The 18,492-nt window shown below is 61.2% G+C and overlaps 2 protein-coding genes across 3 annotated transcripts; one reads left to right on the plus strand and one right to left on the minus strand.

Annotated features, from left to right (window-relative positions):
• Positions 1-607: 607 nt before the first annotated feature.
• On the plus strand, positions 608-5,453 carry NAB2 (NGFI-A binding protein 2; the record flags this gene model as incomplete). 2 transcript variants are annotated; one of them, XM_084254988.1, is made up of 7 exons in its annotated part: positions 608-690; positions 2,013-2,886; positions 3,306-3,439; positions 3,763-3,814; positions 3,908-4,040; positions 4,208-4,399; positions 5,344-5,453. In XM_084254988.1, the coding sequence occupies 7 exons, from the start codon at positions 608-610 to the stop codon at positions 5,451-5,453; spliced, it is 1,578 nt and encodes a 525-aa protein (XP_084111114.1). The 2 variants fall into 2 exon arrangements, with proteins under 2 accessions (XP_084111114.1, XP_084111115.1); XM_084254989.1 differs by lacking the exon at positions 4,208-4,399.
• A 1,802-nt stretch (positions 5,454-7,255) lies between these two features.
• On the minus strand, positions 7,256-16,992 carry STAT6 (signal transducer and activator of transcription 6; the record flags this gene model as incomplete). The annotated part of the gene is given in 22 exon segments (XM_084255265.1): positions 7,256-7,421; positions 7,525-7,659; positions 7,751-7,816; positions 8,584-8,615; positions 8,619-8,676; positions 8,861-8,971; positions 9,084-9,147; positions 9,345-9,491; positions 9,818-9,954; positions 10,040-10,134; positions 11,619-11,825; positions 12,155-12,247; positions 12,801-12,923; positions 13,058-13,145; positions 13,453-13,641; positions 13,730-13,861; positions 14,332-14,480; positions 14,686-14,738; positions 14,848-14,986; positions 15,389-15,472; positions 15,758-15,896; positions 16,794-16,992. Coding segments are annotated over 22 exon segments (2,523 nt in total). The 5' UTR covers positions 16,910-16,992.
• Positions 16,993-18,492: the final 1,500 nt, after the last annotated feature.

The raw sequence follows: 18,492 nt of genomic DNA on the forward strand, positions 1-18,492 counted from the left end.
CGCGCGCCGGTGTCTTTGTGTCCCGCGCGCGGCGGCGGGGCCCGCGGGGGGATGGCGCGGCCGGGCGCTCACGTGCGCGTGGGCGCGGCGAGGGCCGGCGGCGCATCCGGCGTGGGCGGCGCGGAGCGGCCTCGCCCCGCCCGCCGGGCCCGAGCCCGCCCCCCGCCGCCCGGCCCCGGCCGCCGCGGTCCCCGGCTGGGCGCGCGGGCTCCGGGCCCCGCCCGCGCCCCCGCCCCCCCGTCCCCGCCCCTCCCCGGCTCCGCCGCGGCGCCTCCACCGCCGGCCGCGAGGCCCGGGCGCCCGCCCCCGGCCCCCGCCCGGCCCCCGCCCCCGGCCCTGCCCACGCCCTCGCCCGCCGGGCGGCGCCGCGCCGGGCCGCGCTCCCCGTGCGTCCTGCGGGGGCGGCCGCGCGGAGAGGCGGCGAGCGCAGCCGGGGCGGGGGCAGAGGCACAGGCAGAGGCGCCGCCGAGGCTCGCGGAGCGGAGACGTGGAGGGCGGGACGGGCCCGGACAGCGGCGGACGCGGCCTCGCGCGCCGGGCGGACCCTGCGCGGCCGGGAGCCGAGCGCGCGGCGCGGGACGGGCGCCCCGGGGGTCTCCGGCCGTCCATGCGCAGAGCGCCCTCCCCCCCCGCCGAGCAGCCGCCGCGCGGGGGTGACAGCGCCCGCCGGGCCGCGCAGCCCAGACTCAAGTTAGTGGGTACAGGGGAGCGGGGGGGGGGCGCGGAGGGGTGGAGCTGGCCGCGAGAATGGGGTCCGGAGGTCGCGGAGAGGACGAGGGGAAGCGGGACGGGGGTGGGGGGAGGAGACTGATGGAAAAGGGGGTGCGTCTTCGAATTCGGGGGCCCTGGGAGCAGGCAGGCTCTGGCGGAACGGGAAGAGTAGTAGCGCGTTCTCCGCCCGCCGTCGGCTCTGCGGGCAGGACCCGGCCGCGAGCCCCTGCAGGGGAGGCGGCCCCGCCGCGCCCGGGGAAGCCCTGGAGCTGTGGCTGGGCAGTGCCGGGACGAGCCGGCTCAGCCCCTCGCGGGCGCAGGGCGCGCAGGCCCCCGGGTCGGCGAGAAACCCCAGCCCGAGCCCGGGGGTGCCTTTGGCGTCCCTTCTCGCTTCCCTGCCTTTATTTACAAATTGGGGAGGGGAGTTTCGGTGCGCCAGCCCTCCCTCGGGAGATCTTGAGCCACTCCCCCACTCCACCTGAAGATGTGGGTGGAAAATGAGGGAGAGGCGGGAAGGCGGGAGCCCCCCCAGGCGGCTCCCGCTGTGGGAGTGCGTGTGGGTGGCACAGGCCCCTGAGCCGAACAATTGAGGCGCTCCTGCTCTCCGGGTCTGAGCTGAAGGGACAGGCCTCCTGAACAGGTGGGGACGGTTTCTGCTGGGCCAGGAGCCAGCTGAGGGGTACCCCGCAGTCTAGAAGGGGGGTGCACGAAGGGGGAGCGACCCAGAGTGCTCTAATCGGGCCTGATCTGTGGGGAGAGGAGCGGGGGGGCCACGGCTCACTGGGTGGGAAGGGCCTGGGGAGGGGTGTGGCAGCCACCTGGGCAGGATGCCACCGGGGAGTGAAGCTGACCACAGCCCAGGGGCCCGCTTTGGTATGGGGCAGCCCCTTGAGTAGTGCTGAGACACCCAGGGGCTGGGCTGGGCGGCATGGGCTGTGTCCTGGAGGAGAGGACTTTCTGGCCATCTTGGCCCTGTGTTGGCCTCAGTGCCGGGCACCTCGCCCCAGGCCAGAAAGATACAAGCTGAGATGGGGCCTGAGAGCCTCTGACTTCTGCAGAGACTGGGCTGGCTTTGGTACTTCCAGCCAATGTGGGGTGGCATCGGCGAGTCTGTCTCCGAGCAGTGCCTCGTAGACAAAGAGACAAGCATGGAGAAGCTGATTCTTACAGTCTGCACAGGCTTAGGCACTGGGCAGGGAGGGCACTCAGAGGAGAGGCAGGCAGGAAAGAGGACAATTGAGTGTGGGCTGGTACCCCGCAGGGGAACTTGCACTGACTGCCCCTCTCGTTCTCCCTCTCAGACCCAGTGGCCGAGCCATGGCCCTGCCTCGGACGCTGGGGGAGCTGCAGCTGTACCGGGTCCTGCAGCGCGCCAACCTGCTGTCCTACTATGAGACCTTCATCCAGCAGGGGGGCGACGACGTGCAGCAGCTGTGCGAGGCGGGCGAGGAGGAATTCCTGGAGATCATGGCGCTTGTGGGGATGGCCACTAAGCCCCTCCACGTCCGACGCCTGCAGAAGGCGCTGAGAGAGTGGGCCACCAACCCGGGGCTCTTCAGCCAACCAGTGCCCGCCGTGCCGGTCTCCAGCATTCCGCTCTTCAAGATCTCGGAGACCGCCGGGACCCGCAAAGGGAGCATGAGCAACGGGCACGGCAGCCCAGGGGAGAAGGCGGGCAGTGCCCGCAGTTTTAGCCCCAAGAGCCCTCTTGAACTTGGAGAGAAACTGTCCCCACTACCTGGGGGACCTGGGGCAGGGGACCCCCGGATCTGGCCAGGACGAAGTACTCCAGAGTCCGACATCGGGGCGGGAGGAGAAGAGGAGGCTGGCTCGCCCCCCTTCTCCCCACCTGCAGGGGGGGGAGTCCCTGAGGGAGCTGGGGCTGGGGGACTGGCAACAGGTGGCACTGGGGGCGGTCCAGATCGACTGGAACCGGAGATGGTCCGCATGGTGGTGGAGAGTGTGGAAAGGATCTTCCGGAGCTTCCCGAGGGGGGATGCTGGGGAGGTGACCTCCCTGCTGAAGCTGAACAAGAAGCTGGCAAGGAGCGTGGGACACATCTTTGAGATGGACGATAACGACAGCCAGAAGGAGGAAGAGATCCGCAAGTACAGCATCATCTACGGCCGCTTTGACTCCAAGCGGCGGGAGGGCAAGCAGCTCAGCCTGCATGAGGTGAGGGCCCCGGCTTCCCAGGATCCTTCTTGATTCCCAGGCCTCAGCCTAGTTACTCTGAGAAGCGCCCCCTCCCCAAGTCTGTGTCGCTGGCGCTCGACCGGGACCCCAGCCCTGACCCCCCTCCCCCACATGCAACCCCAGCTGCTCCGGTGCTCCATCCCGAGCTGAAGGGGAAGCAGAGATGCAGGCTGGAGCCCAGCCGCCCCGCTCCGGGCCACGTGGGAGCCCACAGGAGCGGACGAGGCCCCGCGCATTCCTGGGAAGCTGTGGGGTGCTGATCTCTGTCTTTCTTCTCTAGAAAACTCCTGTGTAGGGTGAGAACCCACGCAGGCATTTGCTGGCGGGGCCTCTTGGTCTGCCGGCTGAAGGGATGTGAGGGGTCGGGGTTTTGACTGCTCTGGTGGCTGTCTCCACAGCTGACCATCAATGAGGCTGCTGCCCAGTTCTGCATGAGGGACAACACGCTCTTACTGCGGAGGGTGGAGCTCTTCTCCCTGTCACGCCAGGTGGCCCGAGAGAGCACCTACCTATCTTCTTTGAAGGGCTCCAGGTGAGACCCCCCTCCCCAGGCCCTGCCTAGATTCCAGTTCTGCCAAGGAGCTATCTCCCGTCCTATCCGCCAGCTCAGGGGCCCCTCAGCCCTCTTCTACCCACCTGTGCGTCCTGCCTGGGCCACACTGGCTGTCTGGGCCCCTCCCCTCCCCTCCCCTCCATCCGAGTTTTCCTCGGCGCGGCAGTGCCTGAGCGGGAGACTCCTGCTCAGCTGCTTTCTTTCCAGTGTCTCAAAGTAGTGCCCCTCCCTTGCCAATCTGTGCCCAGCCCCTCCTGTGGCCCTCCCCAGATTCAGTCTCCTGTTTCTTCTCATCTTTGCAGGCTCCATCCTGAAGAACTGGGAGGTCCCCCGCTGAAGAAGCTGAAACAGGAGGTGGGTTTGCGAAAATGTTTGTAGGAAGTTAGGGCACCTTTCCTAGTCCCCTCCCTTGCCAGGGCCTCAATTCCCCATTTGGAACATCCGCAGGTTGGAGAGCAGAGTCACTCTGAAATCCAGCAGCCTCCCCCAGGGCCCGAGTCCTATGCACCCCCGTACCGCCCCAGCCTGGAGGAAGACAGCGCCAGCCTGTCGGGGGAGAGTCTCGATGGACACTTGCAGGGTGAGTGCGCTTGACATGTCTCACTAGGGGCGCTGGGGGGGGAGGGGAGGGGGCTGGGAGGCCTGGATGGCTGGGGCAAGGGGCCTGGGCCTGTGGGTCTGGCTGTGCGGTGTGGAGGGGGTTGCCGTGACTGTAGCCCCTTACCTGACACGTGCCCATGCCCACAGCTGTGGGGTCATGCCCAAGGCTGACGCCGCCCCCTGCTGACCTGCCTCTGGCATTGCCAGCCCATGGGCTGTGGAGCCGCCACATCCTGCAGCAGACACTGATGGATGAGGGGCTGCGGCTCGCCCGCCTCGTCTCCCATGACCGCGTGGGCCGCCTCAGCCCCTGCGTGCCTGCGAAGCCGCCTCTCGCAGGTGAGGCAGCCGGCAGCGCTGTCCCCGAGCACCCCGCCACGCAAGGCCCTGCGTCTTGGTCCCGGGGCCGGGTGGGAGGAAGAGGGACGCGGTTCACTGGGGCAGTAGGATGGTCGGGCTCCAGCCAAGCAGCCCTGGGCTGGCTGCAGGACCCTGCAGGGGTGTCCACCCCACCCCCACCCCCGGGGTGGGGGGGGAGCTCAGGGCAGCAAGGGGCCAGCGTGGGTGACAAGGGGGCACAAGGAGGGTCACCGTGAGAAGCTTGGCTGGGACCCTCACCTGTGCAGGGGGGGAGTGGCCAGGAGTCTGGGTGTGGCTGCCCAGCTTGGAAGTGGAGAAGCCAAAGTGGGTGCTTTGTGTGTGGCTGGGGGGAGGGGGAGTCAGAGTCGGCCAGTAGAGCACTGGCCAGCGGCTGGGCTGAGAGTGACGCAGCAGACAAAGCCACCAACCCTGGCTTGGTATTTTTAAACAGTGCGTGGGTGGAAAGTGGGGGTGGGGACTAGAAGGGGGGCTTTTCTTGGGGGAGGAGCTGGGAGGCTGGTTTCTGTGTTCCCCCTGATTTGGCTTCTAAGAAACTTGGAGGGCAGGGTAGGGTGGGTGGAGCCTGGGAGGGGGCCAGGGATGAACGGGGGCGGCAGAGCCTGGGAAGGGGGTGGGGGAGGGGAAGAGGTCAGAGCCAAGCCGCCCCCACAGCTCCTGACAGAACCAGAAATTCCAGCAGAACGGAGGCGGGAGAGACAGAGAAGGGGAGAGACACATCCAGAGACAGAGAGCTACACACAGCTAGGAAGGGGAGGGGGTGCACACACCCGGGGGCAGAACCCCCTCATACACCTGCTGTAATTCAGGACATCAGGCTCATCTCGGCCCTGGCCTCTGTTTGCAGCCGCCCTGCGGCCTGGCCTGCAGCCCACAACCTCCTCACCTACCCCTTTTCCCTGCAGAGTTCGAGGAAGGCCTTCTGGACCGATGTCCCGCCCCGGGACCCCATCCCGCACTGGTGGAAGGGCGCAGGAGCAGCGTGAAAGTGGAGGCCGAGGCCAGCCGGCAGTGAGGGTAGACTGGCGTGCTCACCCCGGGCCCCGAATGGACGCCCGGTCCATACGGACCCTCCACTCCGGACCCCTGCATCTCCTCACAACCCTGGATCCTTCCGCTGCCCTTCTCCTGCCTCCCCACCTGCTCCATGGATATAGACTATGGGGCGTCAAGCAATAATGAGCAGGGGCCTGGCGAGAGGACACGTGGAGGCTGTGTGGTGCCCCCCACCCTTGCCCAGAGCAAGGGGAGAAAGGATTCTGCCTCCAGGGCATTTGGGGTTCCCCTTCCCTTACACAACACTCCTCTCCTCTCTAGCTTGACCCAGTGGTGTGAACAGTTGGACTCGGTTTGGACATGGGGGAAAGGGGACGTCCCTGAGAAGGTCCAGCAGCTGAAAGTGGAAACATTTCCCCACAAAACTGGGGGCCGGAGAACACTGGACCTGTCCTCCTCCCCTCTGCTCCCCCATTTTTGTGCTTCTAGTTTGTTCTTTAATTTAACAAGTGCTGCAGTCTGCCCACCTAGTGCCCTCTCCCCCAGAAGTCCTCAGCAGTTCTTTCCCTCCTGCCCTCTCTGGGGAGGGGAGGGGTGTGGGGTCTCTTTCACCGGCCCCCTCAGGAGGCCTGGGTTGGACTCAGGGTCTCCCTCAGCTGGGGGCTGGATCGCAGCACCTACCTGAGCAGTTAGAGCGTCTTTCTTTTCAGATCGTGTACAGTAGATTATTTATTTTGTTATTTTGGAATAAAGTTTATTTTATGGCTTAGGATCTATGACCCCCTCCCCCGAGGAGGGAGGAAGGGTGGCGAGGGGTGGGGGTGGAGGGAAGCTGGCCGTGGACGGGAGAGGATCGGGGCAGGGCCACCTCACACAGCGGGGCCTGCACCCCAGACTTGCCCCTGCCTCTAGGTAAATGGGTGTGTGGAGCCACCAAAGCTACAGCCACATACAGCCACACAGACCCACCTCAGCAGTCACGCGCCAAGCCGAGCACGACCGGGCTAGCAGCCAACGTCAGAGCCAGCACCTCGCTGGTGCGTCTCATGCAATAGCTCACGTTTCTAGACTTGTCACCCAGCACAATCAGGTGGGCACGTGCTCCGTGTGGCCGTGTAACTAACGCGTCGTCGTGTATTAACGCGTCTCGGCGCGCACACTTTACACAGCTGCACACGAAGAGCCTTGGCCCCTGCACATCTGCAGTCACAACCCAAAGCCTCCATCTAACAGGGATTTGGGGCTGCTTGGGGTATGTTTTTTAATAGGGGCAAAACCCACATCGGTGACCAAATGTCTACAGACTATACTCACCAGGGGTCTCCAGGTCTGTTTCCCCAGCCACCACCCCCCCCACCCTCCCCAGCTGGCTCCCAAGCCCGCCCTTCCACACTCAGCCTCTGTGCAAACGTGTGCACGTGTCTCCGTGTTAATACATGTGAGTGCTGGGCTCGCGGTGGGTAGGGAGCCTTCATGCCCTAACCTGTTCCCTTGCCCGGCCCCTCTTCCTGGCCAGCCCCGTCTTCCAGGGAGGGCCGTGAGTGCAGGTGTGTCGGGTGTGTCTCATTTGGGAGCCTGGATTTCCCTTCCAGCACCAGGGGGGGGGCAGGGGTGTGCAGTGGAGGGGAGGGTGGGCAGGCTCCACCCATGGTGCATTCTCCTAGCAGAGTCTTCTGACCTGGGGTGGGTCAGGATGGGAGGCGCCGCCCCGTCTGCTGCTTGGCAGGAGCATGGGCAGGTGCCCAGAGCAGGCCCCTGGGGGTAGCAGAGCTGTCTCTCTGGGCTGCTTCTCCAAGCCCAGTCACCAACGGGGGCTGGCCTTTAGGTCCAGGACATTGAGATCCCAGACTGCCCGTACGGAGAGGGCTGCAGGAGGGGCTGCGCCCCCAAGGAGCCTGCCCCGGCCTCCCCCTGCCCCTCCAGGAGAAGCTTCGTGAGGTCTTGTTCAGTGGGAGGGAGCAAGGGCGGAAACATGTCTTCCCCGGCCCTGCAAGGAGGAAAGGAGGGGGGTGGCGTGGGCATGGCACCCGCTCGGGGCCACCCCCTAGCTCGGGCCACCCCCCAGCCGCCACCTGCAGCCCGCCACTCACCAGGTGCCCTGAGGGAATCCTCCCACGGACTGGCTCAGGCAATTCTCTTCTGCCATGGTCACATCTGGGCAGAGCAGGGGGTCAGAGCTGGACATGGCGTGCTCCTGAGGCGTGTTAATACACGGAAGCAGACCCCTGCCAGGCCCGGAGAAGTAAATGAGATGGGGGAGGGGGAGACGGCTGGACATGAACGGGAAGGGTGGGATGGGCGGAGGAGGTCACTCACGGGGGGTGAGTCTGGTCAAAGGGCAGGCTCATCTGGCTCAGGTTGGGGGCCATCGGCAGGTGAGGTCTGCAAGCCAGGAAGGAGGGCACAGTTGGAGACGGGAAGGCAGAGCAAGGACAGGGGGTTGCAAAGTCAAGATCACTGAATGAGGAAATGATTTCTTTATCCTGACTTCTCTGCTCCCTGCACAGACGTGGGCAAAGCTGGGTCTGCTGTGAGCTCATCAGGAAAGCGTGTGCGTGCTGGGGCAGGGGAGAGGGGCGAGGGGCACTGGATTAGCCAATTCTAATGCTGCTTCCGGTGGACTTTGAACGCTGGTCGTTCCAAGCTGGCCGGTTCCCACCCCCACCTCAACTCGTGGCGAGGGAGACGCTGTGCCTTAACTAAGAGTTAATAAGTACCTGAGTGTTACCTGGGGAGCAAAAACCGTCTACGTCACTTCAAGGCCAAAACAGATTAAGACAGCGTTTAAGTGACGGCGAATTTCAGAGGCAGGAGAAGGTTTACATCATCCTTACTTCGAGCCAGGTCCACGTATTACCAACTCATTTAACCTTCTGTGCCAGATGGTGGTGTTCCTAGTCCCCATTTTACAGATGGGGCACCCAAGTTAAGTCATCTGCCCGAAGCCAGTGATGGCAGAGCTGGCATTCAAAACTGCGCAGGTCTGTCTGGATCTGAACCACTAACCCCTTGAGGGAATGCGCAGAAGAGACAGAGAGTTCGCTTTCTGGGGCCCCTTGGCCATAGAAGAGCCTCTCCTAACAAATGCGAATACCCATCCCCTTTTCGTGTGGGGACCCGACCCCCGCCCCGGAATCTCTTTGACTTATTCCTGGAAAAGTGAAAACACACTGACGGGTTCTTACCGGGGAAGGGCTGGATACGAGGGCATGGGGTGAGAGTGTGGTGGGTACACCTGGGACCTGGGGAGAGAAAGCAGACCCCCCTGATGCCAACCTTTCTCCTGGACACCCCCATCCTGCCTTAAGATGGGAGTCCCTCTCACGGAAAGGAAAAGTTTCCTACTTCAGCCCCAGCTTTCCCAGCTGCCCAGGCTGAAAGCCGGCCGCACAGGCCACTCCCACTCCTGTCTCGCAAGCGGCTTACGTCATCTCCGGGCTGAGCTGCATGTTCAAGGAGGAATCAGGGGCCATTCCAAGATCATAACTGTGCACCATGGTAGGCACCGGGGGCTCTGGGGTAGGAAGTGGCTGGTCCCTGGAGAAGGGAAGGAGGCACCTGTAAAGGACCAGGGGTTGGGGGCACCACCCCTTCCTGCAAGTAAGCACCTGGACCCCTATCATCCACCACAGCACAGCACCACACTCACCTTTCCACAGTCATCTTGATGGTAGCTGGGACGTAACCCCTGCCATCCTTACCCATCTGTTCAGCTGTTGCAGGGAGAAAAAGAAAGCCATGGAATGCTCCAGCGTTAGGGAAGAAGGGAGGTGAGAAAAGTGGGCAAGGCAGGAGAACTGGGGCTAGGAAAATGGAGAAGTAAGGAATGACCACCCAGAGGGCTGATGGGGGCAACAGGAGTCAGGCAGAGGTGGGCAACAGAGAGACAGGACTGGCAACTCTGGCTCACGCTTGTAGTGGCTCCGGAAAGCTTCGTCCTTGGGTTTCTTGGGGTAGAGGTTTTTGAGCTGAACAAGGTCCCGGATTCGGTCCCCCAGTGAGCGAATGGACAAGTCTTTGGCAGAAAATGGCTGGATGTTCTCTATCTGCGGGGACCCTACGAGAGGATTGAGAGCCTCAGTCCCCTCTGCCAAGACCTCCATCCCCTCCCCAGCCCCACCCCAGGACTCCAGCTCGATCTACCAAGACTAGAGGAAGAGGAGCTAGGATGGGGTCCCAAGGGAGGGGCCCACTGGTCTCCATCTCACAGAACCCAGAGCGGAGAAGGTGCACGTTTCAACCACAAAAGGAAGGAGAGAAGTGGCCTATGGAAGAACCTCCTGAAGGTCAGGGTTGGCATCAAGGAAGACCACGACATTTCCTTCCCCAATGCAACCCAGGGGCACAGGCACAGAGACAAAGGGCTGACTGGGGTGACCTCACCATCCTGGCCCCGGATGACGTGGGCAATGGTGATGCCACCAATCTCTGAGTCGCTGAAGCGAAGGAGGAAGGTTCCGTCGGGTTCATTGAGAAGAAGGTTGGTGACATACTGTTTGCTGATGAAGCCAATGATCAGCCTGGTCAGGACGAAGGACAGGATGAGGTGGAGGCACCAGGCGTGGAAAGGGAGCTAAAGCTACAGCTGTTCAGGCAGGGACTTACCGATCTGACCAGTAGCTCCGGAGACAGCGTTTGGTGAGGTCCAGGACGCCATCGAACCATTGCCAAAAGGTGAAGCCACGACCCAGCAGGATCTCCTGTGGGGGAGGGCAAGGGAGTGTGAACAGGGGAAGGCCAGGGCTAGAGCCTGGCTAGGGCAGGCCCTGCCTTATGAACACCCACATGACAGAGTCACCTGTCTGAGGGATCAAGCTGGACGTGACACCCTGTCAGTGACGATGGCCGACGCTCACGTTTACCATGACCCGGTGCGATTCCAAGCCCTTCCCCCATGTACATTAATCTCTATAAGCCTAAGCAGCTAGGTCCTGCCCCTTCTTAAAGATGAAGAAATGGAGACCCAGAAAGGCCAAATCACTTTCTCAGTCCCACACAGCTGGTGAGAGGCAGCACTGGGGTAGAGAGAGGGGTGCAAGGGGCCTCAAAACATTGTACTCCGCCCCCAGTGAGACCCGGAGAGCTGAGGCTTGCTAGGCTGAGTGTCCTGCTCCCTTTATTAGAACATCCTCTGGCAACAGGCCTTTTCCTCCTCTCCTTTTTTTTCCCTAAGAGAGTAGTAAGTGGCTGCCTTGACCAGCTGGTCATCAACCAAGACACCAGGTTTCCTTTTCCCCTGCTCTTGTAACAGACCAATCTTGAGTCACCTTATATTGGAGACAGCAAAATATAGTAGCTAAGAGCAAAAGTCAGGTCCAGAGGCCTCCCTGGTAGCACAAAGGGTTAAGTCTCAGCACTGAGAAGCTACCCGCAGCCACTGCAGCACGAGTTTGATTCCCGGCTGGCCAGGGAGCTACCCACATGGCGCAGCAGACCTGTCCTGTCTCCCCCTGTTCCCCTCAGCAGTGGGTTTCAGTCCATCCACCTGTTCTGCTCCCCACTCTGTGTCTGGTGGGTCCTCTCACTCCCCCTGTCTCTGGCCTGCACCCCAGCTCTTGTATGCATAAATGAATAAATCTTTAAAAAAAAAAAAAAGAAAAAAAAAAGTCAGGTCCATCGTGAGTGCCCATCCCAGTCCCAGTCGTGCCGCTCACCTGCTGTGAGGCCTCGAACTTGTCACTTATCCCCTTTGAACATCAGGGGTTAAGTAAAATGGGCATTAGCAGCAGCACGGACTAAAAGGTACGTTGCAAGGATTAGATGAGATAACACACGTGAAGTGTCTGGTGTCTAGCGAGCTGCCAGTATTCAAGAACTGGTATGTCCCTGTGGGGCTTCATGCCGGTTTTTGCAGTAAGAACTATTTTATTGACAGGTCAAAGTCACTTTGAATCAGAGCTCTGCTTGCACACAATCTGGGTGAGTCATGCCGTCACTGGTGGAGAGGCCAGAGGCCCCCAGACTACAACCTGAGGGATCCAGAGGACACAGCCTCTGGGCTGAGCGCCAGAGCCAGGTGTTTCCCCCGGACCTTTCCCCCTGGAAGTGACAGGAGCCTTCCCGAAGGGCATAACCAGGCATGTGAACATCCCAGCAGCCGCCTGTGGGCGGGGGGCTGGGGAGCTCCTGAGTAACCTCAAGATGAAGAGCTTGGGGTAGGAGGTACAAAGAGCAGGAGGATGACCTTGTTGAACTGTGACCAGGACACAGAGCGGTGCTGAAAGGCCTCCATGCTGAGGCTGTTGTCATTGAAGATCTTCTGGGCCAGGAAGAGGAAGTGTTCTGGAAGCAGGCCCCGGTTGGTCCCCACCTCAGCCATGAACTTGAGGTTCAGAGTTTCACACATCTTCTCCCAGGGTACCCGCTCAGCCACCACAAAGGGCACACGGTCCTGAGGGGGAGGCGAGGAAGCGCAGGCTATCACCCCATTCTTCCTCAAGTGGGCCTCTTCCTTTTCACCTTCTCCAGGTCCCCTCCCCCCCTCTCCACCCTGCTCCCCTGAGCTGCCTCACAAAGATGGTGCTTTTCAACGGTAGCTTTGGGTGTGACCCCAGGATAGTTCAAACTGGCATGAAAAGAGGTCAGAAGTAGGAAAGCAGGTCTGTCAGGAGTTAACCTCATTCCCAATTGAAAGTGTCTGCCAGCCCACCAGCCTGCACCCTCCAGGTGAGAGCGCACCCTGCTCCCTGTCCCCCACCTCAACTCCAGACCTTTCCTCACCATCTCAGAGAAGGCATTGTCCCACAAGATGGTGGCTTTGGCATTGTTGTCTTGGTTGCCATGGACGATGACCACCAGGGGCAGTGACAGGGCCTGAAGGGGGTAAGGAGGGGCAAGGGGTTTCCTCAGGGGGCAGGCCCTGAGGGTAAAGGGAAGCTACTGGATTCACGCAGGGTTAAGTAAAAGGTATGTGTGCTAGCAAACGCTTTCTGAAGCTTGCTCGAGGCCTTGCTATAGAGAAATGGTCACAAGTCAGCACCCAGGAGCCAGAGTGCCGGGTTTTCAGGCACTTGTCGGCTATGTGACCCGGGCGAAAGACGGCATCTGTCTGTGTCTCAGTGTCCTCGTGTGGAAAAGGAGGCTGGCGATAGAACCTGCCTCACAGTGTTCCTGAGAAGGTCAAGTTGTGCATGTGTGACACACACAAGCCAGTGCCCTGGCCCCTAAAAAGTGTAATAAGCGCCGTTGCTGCTATCCTAGTTTCCAGGCACACGCACTGTGCGTTCTTGCTCCTCTCACTCCCCCCAACCCCAGTGTACAGGCCCCGGGGATGGGGCAGCCCTGAGGGCTGGGGCCCCGGGCCCCGGTGTTTGGTATGGAGGGGACCTCGGGCTCCAGACGGGGCCAGGCCGTGGCTTCGCCTCACCTGGAGCTGGATGGGGAGCTTGCCGGGGCCCAGCGTGAGGCTGGCAGAGAAGAGCACGGCGCACTTCTCCTCCGTGACAGACTCGGTGCCCTTCCGCTCGCACCGCTTGATTTTCTTCAGAAGCTGCAGAGCAGGAGGAGGGAGGGCGGGATGAGGGCAGACCCCACCCCTCGTGGCTCCCGACACACTCTCCCAGGAAGTCCCACGGTCTGAGGGCCCTTGAGGTCCCAGCCTCACACCGCCCCAGAAGCCCTCACCAGGTTCTTGAACAGGGCAGAGCAGCAGTTCCCAGGAATGCTGTTCTCCAGAGGCACCGTGTTGTTGATGATCTCCCCAGTGCTCTCCCTGTGGGGCGGGGGCGGCCGGGGGGGTGTGTGTGTCAGAAGGCAGGACGCTCATCCCAGGGGTCAGGGCGTGCACGAATGTCTGGACTACTGGTTCCAAGAAGAGTCGATCCTCTTGGCCAAATCATGATGCAACCACCTCATTCCAGCTGAATGGATCCCTCCCCTTCCCCTGAAGCGATCATTCAGGGTCCCCACATCCCACAGCCTTCCCTCCCCATCACCCTGCTCTTTGTGGTGCCTCGCCTCCCCGCCCCCACTCCCCTGGCCTCCACTACCCCAACAGGCGGCCTGCAACCCCAGCTTACGCTCCAGTCCCAGGCCCCTGCGGCACGCTCAGCTCCCTCGCCTGCTTCTCGGTCACCATGTCGGCCCTGACCAGCAGTGGCTTGGCTGAAGTCCCCAGGAACCGCAGACCCAGCAGGAATCGAACCCCTGCCTGGAACTTGGTCTGAGTTTTCAGAACCTGGGGGGGCTGCTTCTCCACCAGGAAAGAGCTGAAAGGAGTGGGGGAGACAGCAGGAGAGTTAGCAGTGGGGTCCTCCTGTCGCCCTCCACACAGTCCTTCTGGGGGCTGGGGCCTACCTGGTGACGAGCGTCCGCAGGACTTCATCCAGCCGGCTGGCCAGCGATGCCCGGGCCTTGGGCTCAAGCTCCCCACCAGTCGCCCCTACCTCCTGCTGCAGCTGGGAATAAATGTCCACCAGGCTCTCACACCTGGGGTCAGGACAGGGGTCAGGGGGCACAGAACTCAGACTGCCTGTTCCAGCCCAGACCCTCTTTCCCGAAGCGAGAAAGAAAGCAGGATGGCATGTGTGGAGGGCGGGGTGGGCAGAGGTGTGGCTGCAGGAACCCGGGCTCCCGGGACTCTGGACCAGCCTTGGCTCTGGGTGGGAGCTGACTGCTCTGTGCCTGGTCCCCTGTGGACACTCAGCTGCCTCTTCCCTAGGGCCCTGGTGCCCAGCTCAGCGGCCAGCATGTGTGGTGCTTTTGCACAAACTGTCGGGTGCCCCACCAAGACCGAATAGATAACGGCGTCTCACGCCTCAGAGGGGCCGTATCTGCATAGGACACAACCTGAGCAAGCATGTGCGGCTGTGCCGAACAGGCTTCTCTGAGTCTTGGCCCACCCCAAGGCCCTCTTGACCGCAGGTGCCCACCCCCTTTCCCGTCAGCTCTGCCCCAACCTCTCCTGAAGCGGGCCGAGGCTCTCCTCAAAGGGTGCGCCATTCCCTGCCAGCTGCTGCTGCCTTTTCCAAATCTGGATCCTCTTCAGCACCAAGGCCTGGGCAGCCTCCAGTTCCCCAACCGTCTCCTGCAGCAACGTGGCCAGGTTCTGCGGACAGAGAGGGCCTGAGCGGGCCCCACACCGCCTCCTCACCCAGCTCCTGAGGGCAGGGTCTCTTTCTCACCTCTCTGGCATTCCCTTACCCCCACTGCAATCTGTGTCCCTCCGAGGAATCATCCCCTCCCCCCGCAGATCTGAGTGTCCTCAGAGAGGGCGCTTTGAGCTCAATGTCCACCTCTCAGTCGTTACTCACCTCGCTTGGCGCAGTCCTGCTGGCAGGAGTTTCTATCAAGTTGTGCAGAGACACTAGGGTGGGGGACAGAAATCAGGGGTGCAGATAGATTTGAGGTCTAAGAGGGGCTCACTCCCACACACTCCCCAGAACCCTCACAGGGCTCCAGGCCCAGGCGCCCACCTTGGCCAGCCTCAGCCCCCTGCTGCAGGGCTTCCCGGAGCAGACGTGTCTCCCTCACTCGGTGCTGCAGCCTCTGCAGGGCGGTGCTAAACTTGAGCTCTTCTTGCTTCCAGTGGAAGGGAATCGGCAGGTGGCGGAACTGCACAGGAGGGACAGGGGCCAAGAGGTGAGCCACTCTACCCCTCTTCCTGCACGCGGCCTCCACTCCCTGAAAGGCTGCCTGCTGCCAGGTCTGCAGAGGAGGAGACAGACCACTTCCCTGTCTGGCTCCCCTCTCCCTTTGAGAGCTCGCCCAGATCTCCCTCCTGGCAGAATCCGCTCCTTACAGCTTGCTTCCTCCTCCCCAGGCCTCACTACCCTCAGTGCTTCATTTGGAGTTTCCTAAGCTCGACTTGGGGTTCTCTCTGACCCCAGGAACCTCCTTTGGTTATCCTGGGCCTAGAACACTGAGCCTTTCCTAAGTTCAAAGTTCTCCAGCTTCAGATGGATCAAGATAAAGTCCCAGGGCGCTGAGCTGGGATGAGAGTGGGGTACCACGCACCTGTTCCAGAACAGCCTTTTTCTCCCCTTGAAGTATTTGTCTGAAAGTGGCCACGAGTTTCAGGGGGTCCCTCTGATATATGCTCTATAGAAATGACGGGTGGTAGACAGGGTTAGCCTGGCTCTTACCCATGGTGTGCCCCTCCTCCCCTCACACACACAGGCACTGAAAACCGTACCACTGTAGACTCCAGAAGTTTTCATGCATTTGCATGCTTTTAAAATCAAATTTGCATGCTAGCTAACAGTTAACCACGAGAACACCAATTTCTTCCAGCACCTAAACAATTTTTTCAGCACCCAGCATTCACCCCCAGCTCCATTCCTGCCCCTCCCCAGACTTGAGTCCCCCTCCCTGACTGGCCCCCACCTCCAGGGTACTGATGTGTTGCAAGACGGCAGGCCCATCCCCCTGCTCCCCAGCTGAGGCCTGGAGGCGCTGGACAGTGGCGGAAAGCAGGGCATTGGCCACGTTGCAGCAGAAGGCGTCTGAGCAGACCAGGAACTCCCTGTAGGCAGATCAGGACAAGGCGGTCTTAGACCAGAGCTTTCTTGGCTCTCCTGACCCTCCGCCGCCACCTCTGGGGCAACAGCGTTGGGGCACATGATGAGAAATTACTCCAAGTGCAGGAAGAGCGATGAGAGGCCTAGAGGGGCTACACCGGCAGTAATGGCAGCCCCACCCAAAGGCGGTCTAGGATTTACTAGAATCAAGGACAAAGGAGGGGCAAGTACTAGGGAGTGTGTGTGTGGGGGGGAAGCAGTTATTAGGGGTCTAAGCTGAGGTGGAGTGACCAGGGGCGACTGCCTGGGGGGGCGCCACTGTTCCCACCAGTCTAAGCATATTCTCCGTATTCTCTGTTCTTAACTCTCTGCTAATCCTCACAAGCAGGTGCTCTAGCTGGTCCGGCTAACTGGCCATGACATCTGGCTGCTGTTTTCAGCAGATACTGGCTTCCCAGGACTTTTGTCCTTGGTGAGAGGCCTCCTGCCTAGGTGACCAGCAAGAACTCAGGGTACCAAGACAGGTAGCCCCAGCCCCTAGAACAAGGAGGGCCGGGGATCGCACACTCCACCCCACAGCAGCCAGCTGAGCAGCAACTTCCCTCTTCCCACTCTCCACTCAGGCCCTTTGCAGCTCTCATCCACGCCTCTGGCACCCCAGTTTTCCAGCGGTTATGGGGAATGCCCCTTGCCCCGGCCCTGACCGCCCTTCTCTTGTGTTGGGGTCCTAAGGTGGCGAGGGGCTCCGGGTGTAATGCGCACAGTCTGGCTGACGCCCCAGTACATCTAGGCCACCACATAGGGAATAACCGCTTCCACATCCCGAAAGAGGGGGCGTTTAATAAGAGGAAAGGTGGCTGGAGGTGGACCTGGGGGGCCAGCACTAGGCAGCCGGGACTCACCAGGGCTGGTTCTCCAGCCAGTCACCTAGCAGATGCCGCAGGTGTTGAGGAAAGTCCACATAGAGCCGCTGCAGCTTTTCTGGAGGCAGCTTGGAAACCAGACCCCACAGAGACATGATCTGGGGTTTGCAGGGTGCCTGGAGGAAAGGAAGGAGACCTCTCTGAGGGGTGTCCACGAACGCTGGCTTATGTTCTAGGGCAGCCAGGGACCCTCCTCACCACGTCTCAGGGCCAAACCACCTCAAACCAGAGATACCCTTGGTGTGTCACTGAGGCCACCCCAATCCCTGAGGTGACAGACACAGGGAGGAGGAGCTGAGCCGCAGCCAGAGGGGTGGAGTGGGGACAGGGAGATGGGGCGGTCAGGGAAAGTTCTCTGGGAGGGGACAGAGGATGTGGTTGCAGCTCTAGACTTGGCCTGAGTTCTGAGGGCAAAGAATCTCCCCTCTGTCCACCTCGATCTTCTTACCCATAAAGCAGGAGGCTAGGATCAGTGCAGAACTTTCCAAAGTTTTTAAAGCAGTAGGTAATTTTAGTTTTTAATCTGTAGAATCCCAATTACATAAAAGTTAAAAAATGGGAGTTTCTCTGGAAAGCAAGTGGTATGCCTGAAACTCGACCGCTTCTACTTTCTCTTCCCCACCTCCTGACTGAAAAGGTGCCCCTGGAGAAACCCTTAAAAATTCCAGGGTTCCATGAAACAATTTGAAAACCACCAGACTGGCTGAAGAAGGTGGTGATAACGACAGCTAGCGTTTATTAAGCACACGCTAGCAGGAGGCACGGCACCAAGTGCAGTATCTCCTTACAGCCCCGCGACAACATAAAAAACACATGGTTACCCCCCTTCACTCAGGACAAGACCATCTCAAGGAGGTTCTCAGGCTTCCAAGGGCACTGCGAAATCAAAATCGAGTTCGGAAATCGGGATTTGAACCCCAGTGGGGGCTGCACTGCGCTGCATGCAGTGGGGATCCTTCCCAGACAGAGACCCCATCGCCCCAAGGGGAGAAGGGGAGGGTCACCGCACAAGGGGGGGGGGCACAGAAAAGGGGGTGGCACTGGAGAAAGGTGCAGTTAGTGAGCCCGGAGTGAAGCGCCTGGTGGCAGGGACAGGAAGCTGAAGGAGCAGAAGGCCAAGGAAGGAGAAGCAGGCAAGAGAAGAAAGGAGGTGGGTGGGAGAGCAGGAGAGAGGGTTGCGCCCCATTTCCGAGTGGGCTGCAGGGATGGGCACCTGAGAGGATGCCCTGCTCATCCTTCCCATGATGGGGCGGGGTTGGGGACGGAAACCCCCTGGGTCTCCCCCCACCCCACCAACTCCTAGCATTCCTGTGTACTTCCAGTCTCTTCCTCTCCCCGGGCTCCCCAAAGGATGGGGGGCAGGGGGGCCCTCCTCTGGAGAGTCCCACTGCTCCCCTCTCCCGCTCAGGGTCCTCAGACGGACCTTTCTTCTCCCCTCCCTGGGGGGCACCTTTGGGCTGTGTTTGGAGTTCAGGGGAGGCCTCCCCTCCTCCCTTCTCTGCCTCTACAGTTTCTCAGGGTGTCGAGACCCTTGACCTCCGCCGACTACCCCACTGCAGATCGAGGGGACCCCCAACCCAACGCTGGTGACTGGGCAGGGCTGGCCCTCCATCTGCCCCCCCATTCCATCCCGAGACGGCAGGGGCCACGCTCCCCGCACCGGCGGGACCGGGATCCG

Source organism: Talpa europaea, assembly GCF_964194135.1.
Source record: "Talpa europaea genome assembly, chromosome: 15".
NCBI lineage: Eukaryota > Metazoa > Chordata > Mammalia > Eulipotyphla > Talpidae > Talpa > Talpa europaea.